Source organism: Triturus cristatus, chromosome 10 (genome assembly GCF_964204655.1).
Source record: "Triturus cristatus chromosome 10, aTriCri1.1, whole genome shotgun sequence".
Taxonomy (NCBI): Eukaryota; Metazoa; Chordata; class Amphibia; order Caudata; family Salamandridae; genus Triturus; species Triturus cristatus.
The window spans coordinates 157,851,327-157,865,804 of record NC_140593.1 but is presented as its reverse complement, the minus strand read 5'-3'; the positions used below and the strand labels follow the sequence as shown (position 1 = coordinate 157,865,804).

General features: G+C 40.8%; 1 protein-coding gene across 1 annotated transcript in view; it reads left to right on the top strand.

The window, feature by feature from the left end:
* The window catches only part of LOC146789130 (ras-related GTP-binding protein A), a 150,972-nt gene extending 137,446 nt beyond the window's left edge, over positions 1-13,526 (top strand). The window contains exon 10 of the mRNA XM_085630703.1: positions 12,994-13,526. Coding sequence (XP_085486829.1) covers positions 12,994-13,091 — 98 coding nt within the window. The 3' untranslated portion in view covers positions 13,092-13,526. The remainder of the gene's footprint in view (positions 1-12,993) is intronic.
* Positions 13,527-14,478: the final 952 nt, after the last annotated feature.

The window sequence follows — 14,478 nt, the reverse complement described above, 5'->3', positions numbered from 1 at the left end:
AAATATGACCCATCTACAAACATCGCATAGTAACTTTCTTTCAGAGGCACATCTTTTATATCAGGGCGTGGCTCAGTACAGAAATCAAGTACTTCTATACAATCATGGTCTACGTCCTCCCTGACTTCCACATTCTCAGCATCAGGTAACCATGTCGATGGGTTTACATTGAGACACCTCACAAGGCTCAAATTGGTTGCACCTAAAATGACTTTCTCATACTTAGACGATCATAAACTGAGTGCGACTCCTAGTTAAAAGGATCGCCACATCATGAGGCACAAACACTCTCACAGGGTATCCCATCACAATTCCTTCACTCTGTTCCAAACTTTTACAAGTAGCCGCTACAGCTTTCAAACAGCCAGGCAATGCTACAGCTACAGGATCTAATATAGCCGAAAAATATGCAATTGGTGTTCACAATTTTCCATGCTTTTGTACCAATATAGAAAATGCACACCCATTCCTCTCGCTGCAATAGAGCTCAAACTCCTTTTCATAGTCGGGCATTCCAAGAGCTGGGGCTTCACACAAACCATCTCTCAATTGTTTAAAAGCCTTCAACTCCTCCTTATTCAATTCAATGGGGTCTTTCACATCACACTTTGTCAATTGTACCAAATTTTTTGCAATCAGTGAAAAATTGCTGATCCACTGACGGCAATACCCAACCATTCCAAGAAACATTCTCACCTCTCTGAGTCATTGGTGCTCTCATTCCTTTTATTATCCTGATTCTATCTGCTGTCACTTTTCTCAGCCCTTTTTCAATTTTATGGCCTAAATACTGGACTTCTTTTTTACAAAATTGTAATTTTGATGGGGATACTTTAAGTCCTCCATCTGCCAAGTGATTCAGTAACGCAACTGTATCCACTACACAGGCTTCTCGAGTTCTCGATGCCACCAGTAGGTCATCGATATATTGGACTAGTACCAAACTTTCGGGCATTTTTAAATCTTCTAGGGACTTTTTCAGAATCTGATTGAATATCGATGGACTTTCTGTATACCCCTGTGGGATTCGGCACCATGCCCAAGTACGTTCGCCAAACCGGAACGCAAAAATCTGTTGGCTGTCAGGGTGCAATGGGATGGGAAAGAAAGCATGACACAAATCAATGACTGTGTCTGCATCATGAGGAATTTAATACAGGATCACAGAAGGATTTGGCACAATGGGACAACATGATACAACAATCTTATTCACCTTTCTCAGGTCTTGCACTATTCTGAAACTTCCGTTAGGCTTTTTCAGACCCATAATTGGCGAATTACATGGTCTACTCATTATTTCTCTCAAAATACCTTGTTCAATCATTCGGTCTATTATAGGAGTCACTCCTGCTATTATTTCAGGGGTCCATTTATACTCAGGAATATGTGGGTAACTTATCCCTTCTTTTACAGTAATTTTCACAGTGTCTACATTTCTCATTAGTCCCACATCTTCTCCCGTGAAATCCCATACCTCAGTTTTCACTGTATTCTTTAATTCATGAGGCAATTCTTCTGGGTCAAATATAGCAAATGCCTCAGTAATCTCAGGTTCCATATTGGTCATGGTCATTTTATACAGTACATCCTCGTCGGGAGTTTCAAAAGCTATGCCATTAGGAGTACAGAAGATTGTGCAATTCATCTTACACAACAAATCCCTACCTAATACATTTACAGGGCTGGTGTCGCACACAACAAAGCGGTGCATGTCCGAAAATTTCCCTATTTTGACCTTAACTGGTTCAGTAAGATACGTTTTTATCTGTCTGTTCGAGACTCCGACTACTTGGATTGTGTTGTCCGAAAGAGGAAGATTTTTAACATCAGCCGATCTAACAGTTGAACGAGTAGCACCAGTATCCACTAGGAAAGTAATGTTTTCATCATTTATCTTTCCATCCACAAAAGGGCCTGTCTGGTCTACTTCCAGAGTTGCGCCAAGTACGCACTCTTCTTCCTCTTTTCGGCACCGTCAATAACTCTCTTCTGACTCACTCTCATCGCATTGCAGCCAATACTGCGAAACAGCACTAGCACGCGGCAGCTTAGTTACCTGCTCTTCAGTGTAGAATCCTGTCTCATTACTGTATTTCTGAGGGTTTACGCTCTGTGGAAAAGGTGGTTTTGGCACCTGACACTGTTGGGCAATAACCTGCTGCTGTTGCTGCGATTGGCAACTCACCTCATTCTGCACCTGCGGATTTAATGATGCATTATCGCCATTAGCACTTGGGGGTAATTTACACTCTGATTTCCAATGCCCTATCTTTCCGCAGTTATCACATGGCCATTTCTTTTTGGCTTCTTCTACACTAATCTGTCCTTTTCCCTTCCCAATATTGGGTTTTTGTTTCATATGGCTTATGCCATTTGCCTGTTCAATCAGTTGGGCTTCCTGTCTTTCTGCCACTTTAACCTGAGCCCACATGGCCTTTTCGTTTAACTTGCGTTGCTTGGCTTCAATCTCATCAGTAAATATTTTGCATGCCTCAATACTTCGTCTATCTTTTTATTTTGCCAATCCACAGTATGCTGTTTAATCATTTTGTTTACTTCAGAGTGCAACCCATACACAAATAGATATACAAAATGACTTAAATCTTTCTCACTCAAATTTTCATCACCACTGTATTGTTTAAAAGCCAATAACAATCTTTCATAATGGGCATGTACAGATTCTTTTACTTCCTGGTGAGTCCTATCAAGTTTTACCCAATCTGTTTCTTTTGGAGGTACTTTATGTTTCAAGAAGGTAACTACCTGTTCGTACTTTCTCATTACTTCTGGATCAAGGGCACCTGTTTTAGGATCTATAGGGTATTCCTGAGTAGGCCAACCTATTGTAATTTTACATTCTGCCTATAGATCTGCTGGCACAATTATGTCAAATAGACTGTTCAAATCTATCCATAATACTTTTGATAATTTAACAAACCTATTTACCTGCCTATACCATTCCACCGGCTTCTCGCGAAGACTGCGAAAGTCATTGGTGAATGATAAAATGTCCCGCCTAGTCCAAGGAACATGCACATAGCCTCCTCCTGGGATCTCCCTCATGTGACATTCAGTTACCACTTTTTCTTTTTCTCTTACTGGGAAAGCTGAAAACGTTTTGTCTGTTACATCATCTCGTTTCCGAAACCACCTACTCTTCAATTTATCTACATCGCCCCATTTCCTTAGTAAAACAATCAGCTCTTTGATTTGAGTCAATCTTGCTGCGGTATTCAAATTCTCAATGTCTTTTTCAGCAGAGTCTACTCTATAGGGTTTCTGTAATGACTTTATTTTCTCAAAATCGATACCCATTTCACTTGCCACTACTTCCAATTTTTCATGCAAATTTCTTGCTCTCCAAGCTATGCTTTTACACAGAAACATTAGCTCTTCATCCTGATATGCATTTAACTTTTCTGTGGGAATAGTCCCTACTATCAATTCTTCCAAAATTATTTTTAATTTTGCCACATCTAAAGGTTGAGGTTCGGCATCTTTTTGCTGTAAGCTCCTTAACCACTCACTTAGTTCATCAGAAGTGGGGCCTACAGGGATTATTTCATTCCTCACTTGTTCTAGACTCTTTGAGGATTCCGGTACGGATTCTGTTGTCATTATTATTTTATTCGTTGGACTCTGATTCACTGTCAAAGTTTTAGGAGTACTTAACCCAGACGTTCCTACCAATTGTCCCCATGGATTTTCTCCTGAATTCCTTTTCCCCGTTACAGCCTGAATATTACTGTTGTAAGGAATCGTTAGACAATGCTCACTATCCTTTTGCTTATCAAAGACAGGCATCACTGGTCCTATTGTTACAGGAACAGTTACAGCTTTCATATTCTTGGTCAATTCCCTAATCTTTTCAGTTAACTCTACGGTTGTTCTGGCTAATTCAACTGAGTTTACATTTGTCATTCTACCGGACTGTGTATTTTCTGATTCTCTAAAAGGATTATTTTTCCCTACCTCAGGCGGCGTCCGCTCAAATTTTTTTATTTTGTGGTGCCTCTTTTACTGGCGCACTTGGTGTCAACAATGTAGAATTTGATTGGTATGGGGGAGGATTTTTATAAAACATGTCCTCGAGTACATCATCCTCCGACTCATTCACACCATACTTGTAGCCTTCTGATCCTGTATTGTTTCTCTTCTCTGTACACTTTCTACTACTAGTCTCTTCAGCATTTCTCATAGGGAACATCCAATCAGCCATATTTGCACTTCGCCATCTCCTCATTCTGTCATCATGATTCTCCTGTCCACACAGTCTACCAAACACGTATTTATACCTTCCGCCACTCCGTTTTTGCTTCCTTTCATACATCTCATCTTTCCACTCTGTTAATGCTTCAAACTGAGTAGGTCTAGGTCTTGGTTCTAATCTCATCATTCTTTCTCTTAAATTCCTTAATACCGCTAAATTAAATGAACGATTTTCTGGAAACGCTAAAACTCCATCATCTTTTTGTATACTTTGCCCAATTATCTAACCAAATACATGTATGATACCCATATTTTGCAACCATGAAGGATGCGGGCGATTTCGGTGGAGGAAGCAACTGTCCCTCTCTAGTCACAATCAGCTTATCCTTTTTGAATAAATTCTTGATCTTTCCAAACCATTATTTTTTTCTCTTTCTCTTGTGGATCGTAATACATCATTTTCCTTTTTCTGTATCGCTAGATTTCCTCTACGACTATTCTATGGTCTTAGCCAATCGTAGCGCAACTCACACTAACGCACCAATCAGGAGCGTTTACGTCACCCTGTCACTTCCCCACTCCTAGCGCGGCGTACACTAACGCACCCATCCAGAGCGTTTACGTCTCTTTAATGGCTGGCCAATCCCAGCGCGGTCTTTCTGACGTCAGCTTTCTTGCTACTCCTGCTTCTGCTGACCCCTCCTTTACAACATTTATCGGCAATTTTTCTTCACGTTCTCTTTCTCTCAAATTCTGTTAGTAACGACATAAAAACACCACCATTGTCCGCTTTGCTAAACCAAATGTAGTTTTGACCTTTTACACAAGAATTCCGTATTTCTCGAGAGCAGTGCTTACCTCTGCCCTTCCACGGAATTATTCCGTTCGCCGATAAAGTAGCACTTCCCTCTACCTTACCCTTCTAACAAGCATTAGCTAACCGTTTCTCTGGAGATAAAACACATGTGGACTACACTGCTCCTGAGAATTAAGGCCAGAGTTTCACGATAAAACCGAATGCTATTTCACTTACGCACATTCGTACGGAAAATGTAGTCCAATCGCACAAGAATTCTGTATTTCTCGAGAGCAGCGCTTACCTCTGCCCTTCCACAGAATAATTCTGTTTCGTTGATAAAGTAGCACTTCCCTCTACTTTACCCTTCTTACAAGCTTAGGGGAGACCTATTACCTTTCCAGTGATGAGTGTAATCAGAGCTCACAATTGACTCCTGTTCTTAAGACCGAAATTTCACAGGTGGCCTTCGCTATTCATACGCCACTTTCACACAGAAAATCCCTACGATAACACACAATGATGTTACCAATTCGAACCCAGACAATGCGTTGTGCGACTCCAATCGTCACACGTTTTCCCTGTGTACCTACAGGGCAACAAGACAATACACCGTGCGACTTCACTTGACACACGTTTTCCCCGTGTACCTACAGGGCATCCAACTTCCTACATCCCAGAAGTCTTCAGAAACAACAAAAAAACGCAACTCTCCTCAACATAGAATGTTAGTACATAAATCAATAATCAACCAAACATCCACAATCAATAATCAGAAATCAAAATCAATAAGCGATAATCACCAAATCAATGCAATAAAACCATCAATCTGCTACCAGAGAAACTGATCCAGCGGAAAGGGGTGGGATTTTTACAGATCCTCCCTGCGTCACAGATCCGTCACCACACTTATTCATTCACACACTCATTCATTGGTGGGGCCCATAACACCAACATTCACACTAACTCATTCGTATCTGCACACAGGGGGATGATGAATCCGCTGGACATGTGGGGGGGTACCTTATTACCTATAGGGAAAGAAATATGTTACAAGATTTTACATATATACATCAACACCTATAGAATCCTAACCTTAACATCAAGGCACTCCACCACTTGGTCGAATGGACCAATTAGTTGGACTGGTTGATGGTGATTTAGAACCAGCTAAAACACATTAAAGCTTCAGAATTCTTATTCAATGCTCTATTTAAAGAAACTACAAACTCATTCACTGTTGATCAATTTTTAGTTTATCTAATTAATTGCTTTTAGTTGCATAATTTAGCATTTCAGTCAACCAAAGTTCCAATTTTAATTAATCAACACAAATTTGCATGACATTTATATTTACCTATTCTTGCTATCGAGGTCTTTTCTAATTCGGTTAGCTCTGCATAATTCAAATCTCTTTTGATAAATCGTCCCAATCGAATGCAGGCCAAGATTTAAAATATCCGAAAAGTTATTTTACTCAGCACGACACAGTCCCAAAGCTATCCAAAGGACCAAGCAATCGTGCAAGCAAGTCGATCACGCAAATCTGGACACCCCTCTGAAACACACTCTTCCCTCGGGACGCACTAGCTCACCTCACTCTCGCCCCTCCCTATTCTACTACCCTTTTAAAATTCTGGGTAACAGGAAACATTTATTGAACTGAGGAGTACGGTGATTGGTCCATCTGGCGAAAATTGTTATTTTGGTCCAGTTATCTCACAGACTTGGGTTCCCAGAGAACTTGCTTGGTCATGTCCTCAGTTTGTCATTCATGCAACAATGTTGATTCTTTAATAAAGGTGACTATTGTTCCTTTGAGTAATTTATATTGGCTGAGATCTGGCAGTCCTCCATGTTCCTATCCTTGACCAGGAACACTGTGCTCTGAATTGAGGATGCCTGGAGATCTTCGGAGCCATCCGAGTCTGCGCAGTAGACATCGCCCTCACAAGACGATGGCCACTTCTGAACTCAATTTAAATGTCATGGCCTGGTAGGCCCGAATGCCAACTTAAGTAAAACAAACACAAAAAAATATTTAATATGTGGAAATGAAGATTCTAATATTAAACCCACACTAATCCCTTTATATATTAGTATTTTCCTAGCTTATAGCGACATTTAAAGCGATAATACTCACTATTCGGTCCTAACAGGAACGCAAAACGTCACAAAAGCAACATAAATCATGCAATTTTCTATTACCACATCTCCTATTGTTAATATGCGTACCATATTTAGTCATTAAGTTATTCTGCCATGCAGATAGCAATTTAGTCCCGCGTGTAATTTTGTGTTTATCAAAAATGCATTTTGTTGATTAGTAAAATCACAGCACTCAGTTAATATTAATATATAAATTGATTACGTCTTTAGTATTTTCATGAAATATAGAGAAGGTATACAAAATTTTGTTTTACCTGCTCCATCTAAAGCTCAAAATGTGTCGAAGTGAGGCCTATTTCTAAAAACGTCCGCTTCGCAGTGCATGCCCAAATCAAAGGTAGCCGCCAGCTGTATTGATGTGGCTGAAGCTTGCAAAGGCAACTTGCCCTTACCTGTACGTGCATGTTAAAGTGCTTGTGGCAAGGCCAGCTCTGAAGCTTAAAACCGTTATGATCAACTCTCAAACCTGTAACATTCTAAAGTATATGTTCAAGCTTACAACCTTGCCATAGTGTGAATATACATTTTAAATGTAACTTACTCACCTGAAAAGGATTAAAAGCGACCTTCTGTAAAATGGACAAAAAATACTTAACCATTGTTTGAAACTTCTATTAACCATACATCATACATTCCAATACATAAATTAGATTAAACTTGAACACTCACCCAAACTCTCATAAAACATTAACTATCTGATGTAAACAGCATGTACTTATCTGCTCAGAAGCAGCAAATAAAAGAGGGAGAAGTTGGAATGTTGTTGGATTCTGTGGACTGAAGTGTTCGGTTTGGTTTATGAGTCATACAGTGTTCTTTTCTTGGAAATTTGAAATGTTTGTTGCTTAGAGAGGGTAAATAGAAGGATTAATGCACAATGTTAGCCTCCTGTCTTGCCATAAAATCCCCAAACACCTGGGGTTTACCTGTGGGCAGTACTCAGAATCCACAATCTCCACCTTGTTCAGATTAACCTGTGGGATGAACCCAAAAATTACAGTCATCGTTCCTCCCCCCCACCCCCTTCCCGCAAACACCCCCCACCTCTGCACCCCCAGGTCAGTTGAAAATAATCTGAGGAGAACCTAGGAGCGACAATCCTATCTGGTTGAATTTACTCCTCTGCAGTGCCAGGAGTGTTTCCCTTTCCTCCAGCCAAAAATACATATGAGGGGATGGGGAGAGAGTTGTTTGGAGGGGAGGTTTGGAGACCCGGTGGTGGTGTTCCCTGATATAAGTTTATAAATTCTGACCCTTCTTTATGTTGGAGTACCAGAGAGAGTGGTTAAAAGGTTACTTAACCAGATGAATTGCTGTAGTTTGTGGGCCAAGGGCCCTGACCCTGGTCTCTTTTTCCAGACCCAAACATGGCAGATGCTCTAAACCTCACTGCCCTTCACCTAGACTTCTGAGCTGAAAAAGCTAGTTAACTAGTGAGGCCTCAATAGTTAACTTGGTGGGAATAAGTAAATACTTTGGACAGTGTGGGAGGAGAAGTGGGAAGCAGTGAGTTAGAGTGTTTGTGCTCCTTATAGGCACTAGGACACTATGGAAGGAAGAGAGCCAGAGATGGACAGTGTAACACCTGGGTACCACAGAAACGGGGCACAAATGAACAACTTTGGAATTGTAAAATGGAAAAATCTTCTTACAAAAATCAACTTATTGGCGTATACCTTAACATGCAGAACATGCATATGAGCCAGGAATGTGAAACACTAGAAAAATTAAACTGGACCACATCGAAGAGAGTTTTAGGCCTTGCAACAGATATGGAAAGTGCTACATAAATACAAGCACGCTGGTGATTACATTACGCATCGCTCAGATCTTACAAATACCATACAGTCCAGACGGTAATTGCTGTGAGAAGATAATTACTTTGAGACTTGGACATCTTGATAAAAATTGACAGATGCATTTGAGACTTGGTATCAAACAAAGGGATCCATTCTTATGGAAAAGAAAAGTAATGTTCCTTTAGACCTAATGTGTCTCCTACTATGTTGGAAAGCACACAGCTTTGTTAAAATACCCCTCACCCATCCAAAAGGACCTTTGGTGGCATGCTTCATCATCGGAGTCTTCCTGTCCCACTGCGGGACGGGGCGTGCTGTGACCTATGACTATGCGGGAGCACTGATTTTGTAACAATACTATGTGTGGTGTAGGAGTGTGAGTGGAAGGGTCAGATGTGAGTGAAAGTGGTGTATGATTAAAAAAATACATGGCTCTAAGGAAAAATAAACTTTAATGTTTCTTTGAGCTGATATTGTTAAAAGTGGGGAATGAGATGGAGGTACTAGGCTTTAATGGGCAGTACTTCCTGTGTCGACATTTTTCGAAGCCCTCCCCTGACTTCTCTTCAGGACCTACTAAGTTCCCTTCTACACTCCAAAATTCAAGAAAATTACGTGTATTATTATAAGATCAATGCTATGTGGTGCATATAACAATCTGCATGCACTGTATACTATACCTCAATAGGTATTATGCTGTTATGGCTCTGGAAGATCAAAAACATAATTAAAATACATAACGCATACACCCTGCACCATTTGTGGTGGTGACCTGTGAGGAAAAGTGATATATTTTTTCGGGATACATTTTTCTCTTATTCCTTTCCATTATGTATAGTAACTGGTGCTGTGTTATGCCTCTGAAATGACAGTACAAGACACGAGCAAACAATGAACATAAAACACACACACTCTAATAAGGGACCGCGTAGTCTGCGTGTCTACATTGTATATCCATGAGTCACTATTGTATACATCAATGATTCACTTCCAGGTGCAATGTGTCAAGAAAACCTGTTCAGTAGGCTATTTACGTACTTCTAATTAGCCCATTAAATGCCCCATGCGCCTGCAAAACGAGAAGGAAGGAGCACCTGTAGTCAGACACTGAAAAATAGAAAAGAAAAACCGCAGTTGATGTTAAATTCTACCATCCTGTCTCAGCAGCGTTTCTCTGCTCGTATGCGGCTCTGCCGTACTCACATCATCAAAGTTACCTCCTCGCCTGGATACTACCTCATCGCGGCTCCGTGGAACTCTGAGCCTTCGTGAGGAGTCCCGTTTTATGCTGAGTGTAATTGGCGGATTGCGCGCCAAACATGCACTAATTGGTTGGTAATACTAGTCCGCTGTAGTTACACAATGGTCTCCTGAAGCGGAACCATTCCTATCCTCACTTCTTGTTGTGGTCCGATTCCTGTGAAAAAGACTGGTACGCATCCTGCCCCTGGAATGGAATAGCAACAGGAGTGATCCTCACTTCCTGTTGCGGCCCGTCTTCTGTGAGAAAACCTGGTGCGCGTGTTACAACCCAGTGTCCTCATTGAAAAATGTCCGTCCCCAATAGTGGATAGATATACTTCCTGTTCAGTGTGTATTACACTCAAGGCAAGCATGCCCGATGGTGGATGTCTGTTTTACAATACTAATTGACCTTAGTAAGTCTATCGATGTAAAAAATCGATGTAAAAAAAAGGACTGCCGATGTGGTAGCAATAATCTGTAATCCCTTAGCTGTCGGCTATATCAGAGTCCGTGCTCTGAACGGCTATAATGTTGAATACCGTATTGAATCCAACACCGACATAGAGGTGGAAAATGTATCTTGCTGAACATGCCATCTGATTTATCACGTGTGTATCAGCGACAGGTTTTTTAAGAAAAACCATAGTCAGTATAATAAATTGAGAATGAAGGAGCACGTCTCGTTGGGTTATTTCACGAGTGCTCTGTGAAGTGATGGATAGACCTCTATGTGTAGGTGCTCCTTGCTGGGCGATACCTACTAGGTGTTCGTGGTAACAACCCTAGGGTTGAAAATCAAATCAAATAAAAGCCAAAAACCCATATGCATAAGATGCAAAAGATAAAAACGATGTCAGCCCATCAAGAGCGACTAAGCATAAGGTAGTCTCTAGAGAAAGTCCTATGTGGTTGTGTATCCAACCCCTGTTCTCAGGATTAGTCAACGACATATGTGCTGATATCAATCGCCCCATATATATTTCTGAAACTCATTTCTGGTTGTTTTATCACCGTCAGGGATGGTCAATGTCCCGGTGTAAGCAAATAAAAAGGAAATGAAAAAGGGGGTGGTAATAGATCAAGATTGATTGTTGCTTCTGGTATGCACTTCTTTGTAGTTGATGGACCTTAACAAAACTGTCCCCAGGGTTTATCATCGTTCAGGCCTGTCAGGTGGGTACCCAGGCGAAACACCCACTGTTGTTCTTTTTCGAACAGGCCATTCTCATTATTCAATTGTTCGATGACGGATCACTGTAGATCTTCCATGGGGTGTTGGGTCGTTAGGTAGTGGGTGGCCATTTTCATGGTGCTTTTCTTGCACCGTACATTGCTCCTGTGTTCTCCTATCCGGGTTTTGATAGGTCTTGTTGTCATTCCGACATATTCCATACCACATGGGCAGGTAATGATGTATACGACATTTTTGCTGTTGCAGTTCGTAAATCGTCGCTGCTCCCATTCAGCGCCGTTTCTGAATATAATGTGTTTGGTTCTTTTCGTCATGGGGCAAGTACTGCAATTTCCACAAGGGTAGTGGCCTAAACGTATTGTCTGTTTCCCTTGGTGTGATATGCCGTGGTCTTGTGTATCACATGTCTCTCAGGCTCCTTCCTCTTTTGCGGGCAAACATTGGTTTAGGAAGGTCTAGGTTGCCGCAGGTTAATAGCCTCCAATGCTTGTTCACAAATTTAGTCACCTTGTTCAAATTGGTGTTATACGTGGTGACTCATATGGGTCTCGTTCCTTTTGGACTCTTTGTTCCAGTAGGGTTTCGCTATTGTTGTTTTGTGCCTTCTTTATAGCTTGATCTATGCTTCGTACTGGATTCTTTAGTTTCTTAAATTTCTTTTGAAGATCCGTTGCCTGTTTCTTGAAGTCCCTGACCTCAGTACAATTCCTCCGCAAGCAGAGGAACTGTCCGTAAGGGAGGTTGTCCAGGAGATGTCGAGAATGGAAGCTGTTGTATAGCAGCAGGCAGTTCTTCGCTGTAACTTTGAAGTGAGTTGTTGTCTTCAATGTGCCATCCTCCGGTAGATGTGAAGGTCTAGGATAGGAAGACCTCGATGATGAAGCGTGCCACCAAGGATCCTTTTGGTGGGCGATGGATATTTTAACAAAGCTGTGTGCTTTCCATCATAGTAGGAGACGCATTAGGTCTGGAGGAACAGTACTTTTCCTTTCCACAAGGGTGGATCCCTTTGTATGATACCTATTGACTAGAGGAGGACATATCCACATCTTTTGCTCTTTCAGCACTACCTCTTCACTCCCCCTTTGGTTATTTGAATGCATTTGAGACTTGGACATCTTGCTAAAATTGACATATCGATACTAAAATATTTGTAAAACAATCAGAGAACAGGAAGCATACCTTACTTAAAAAACAGAACTTGCTTGTGTGTATGATATTCTGCCAGACCATCTATTCATTCAAAAATCTATCCATCATAATTCTAGACTCCGTAAATGCAGATATGGAAAAGTTTGTTTGCTTTAATAGCTTGGCAAAATGTAAGGAAAAACGTATGCGAGCGTACAATTCAAATGAGAACTGCGCATTTCCTATTAACAAAAGGTCGCCTTCCACTTGTGGTGTGACATCACAAACGTGCTAGAAGCTCTATCTGCCACCTAATCAAGCAAGGGTGGTTCCGAAGTCACTTATGAGTGCTAAGCATATTATAAAAATACTATTCTTAGTTTATCTAGCTAGATAGGCTTTTTAGCAACTTGTACCAACAACACATTTAATGTCTAATTCTCTTCCACCAGCCTCTGCAGCTACACTGATCAACATTCGGAACGCAAGAAAACATTTCGAGAAACTGGAGCGAGTGGACGGGCCCAAGCACAGCCTTCTCATGCGTTGAAGATTGATATAAAATTCCTATTTTGTCATTTTTTTTGTCTGGCCATCTTTATAAGTTGGAACTCAGAAAATCTACCATTGTGGGTATTTTTATACGAGATTTAAATGAGTATTACACGCCTTACCACTTTTTTAAAATAGAAATTGAAAAAAAAATGACTAGATGCAATATGACTTCTGGATCCACATCGGACTTCCACATTATTATTTGCGAGTTGGTTGGGGGGGACAAAGCACCACCATCGGAGAGTAACTGAGGACTTGACATATAAGGCCACACCTCACAGTGCCCACACTTTGTCTTTGCAATATTTGTATTTTAATATAATTATATATCATTGTACTTTAAAGTTCTAATTAATACCAAATCACATTGAACTTTGTTCTTATCTTCTATTCAATCATTGATAAAGCTATAATTAAGATATCAGTCTTATTTTGATTGTGGTTTGCCTTCTACTTTGTTTTCCTTTCTAACCATTGGAATTACCAAGAACATAATTCTCCTTTAAGCAAACTGGTACTGGTATTTGCTCATGCGAGGGCTACAGATGGCTCATGTACAACTGCTTGTTAATTCACTTTGCTATACAAGACAGCCATCCGAATTCACCACTATCTTTTACAATCCATGTCTCCTGCTCACCCAAGCTCAAACTACCCTGTCAGTCTTGCAATTTCTCTCTCCTTTTGCCTGTTTCTTGGATTCAAGAATGTTGACTGCTGCGCTAATATTGTGGGTATGCATAGACTGTTTGTGCTCAACAACATTTTAATGCCATTTTGTACTTTGAGTATCCTATCTAAATGTTGCCCTAGCTGCATCTGAAAGTTGACATTAAGGATGATCAGTTGGTCTGTAAGCTCTGTCTTCCAGTAGACCAAATGTCTGAAAACTGTAATGGGTGTTTACTCCTAAAACTTTAATACACATGCATAAGGTAATCCTGTTTTTTGGGTAGAGAGAGAGCGAGTTCTGAAGATGTGCAAATCTGAAGAGAAATGCTTAGACCGTGCAAGATGGGGAAATGCTCAGACCATGCAATTGGGAGTGGGGGGGGGGGGTTGCTTTCAGATGAGGATATTCTTGCTTCAGATAGAGCTTATAGAAGGAGCATATTCCTACTTACCGTAAAAATCCCTCGTCCGTACAATTCCAGCAGTGGATGCCTGTGAACATTCTGTAGCAGAACACAGGTATTTATTCCAGTTAATGGACTATTGAAGAAATTGTCCAAGCCCACTAGCAAGCATTTAAGGTTGACACCTACACAAATAATATTAAACCACATCCCCAAACACAGAAAACTACACTAGTCAAGGACACCAACGAAAAAACAGTATCCCACCAAGCTCTGTGAGAAAGATACTCGTGGGCAAAGGCCATA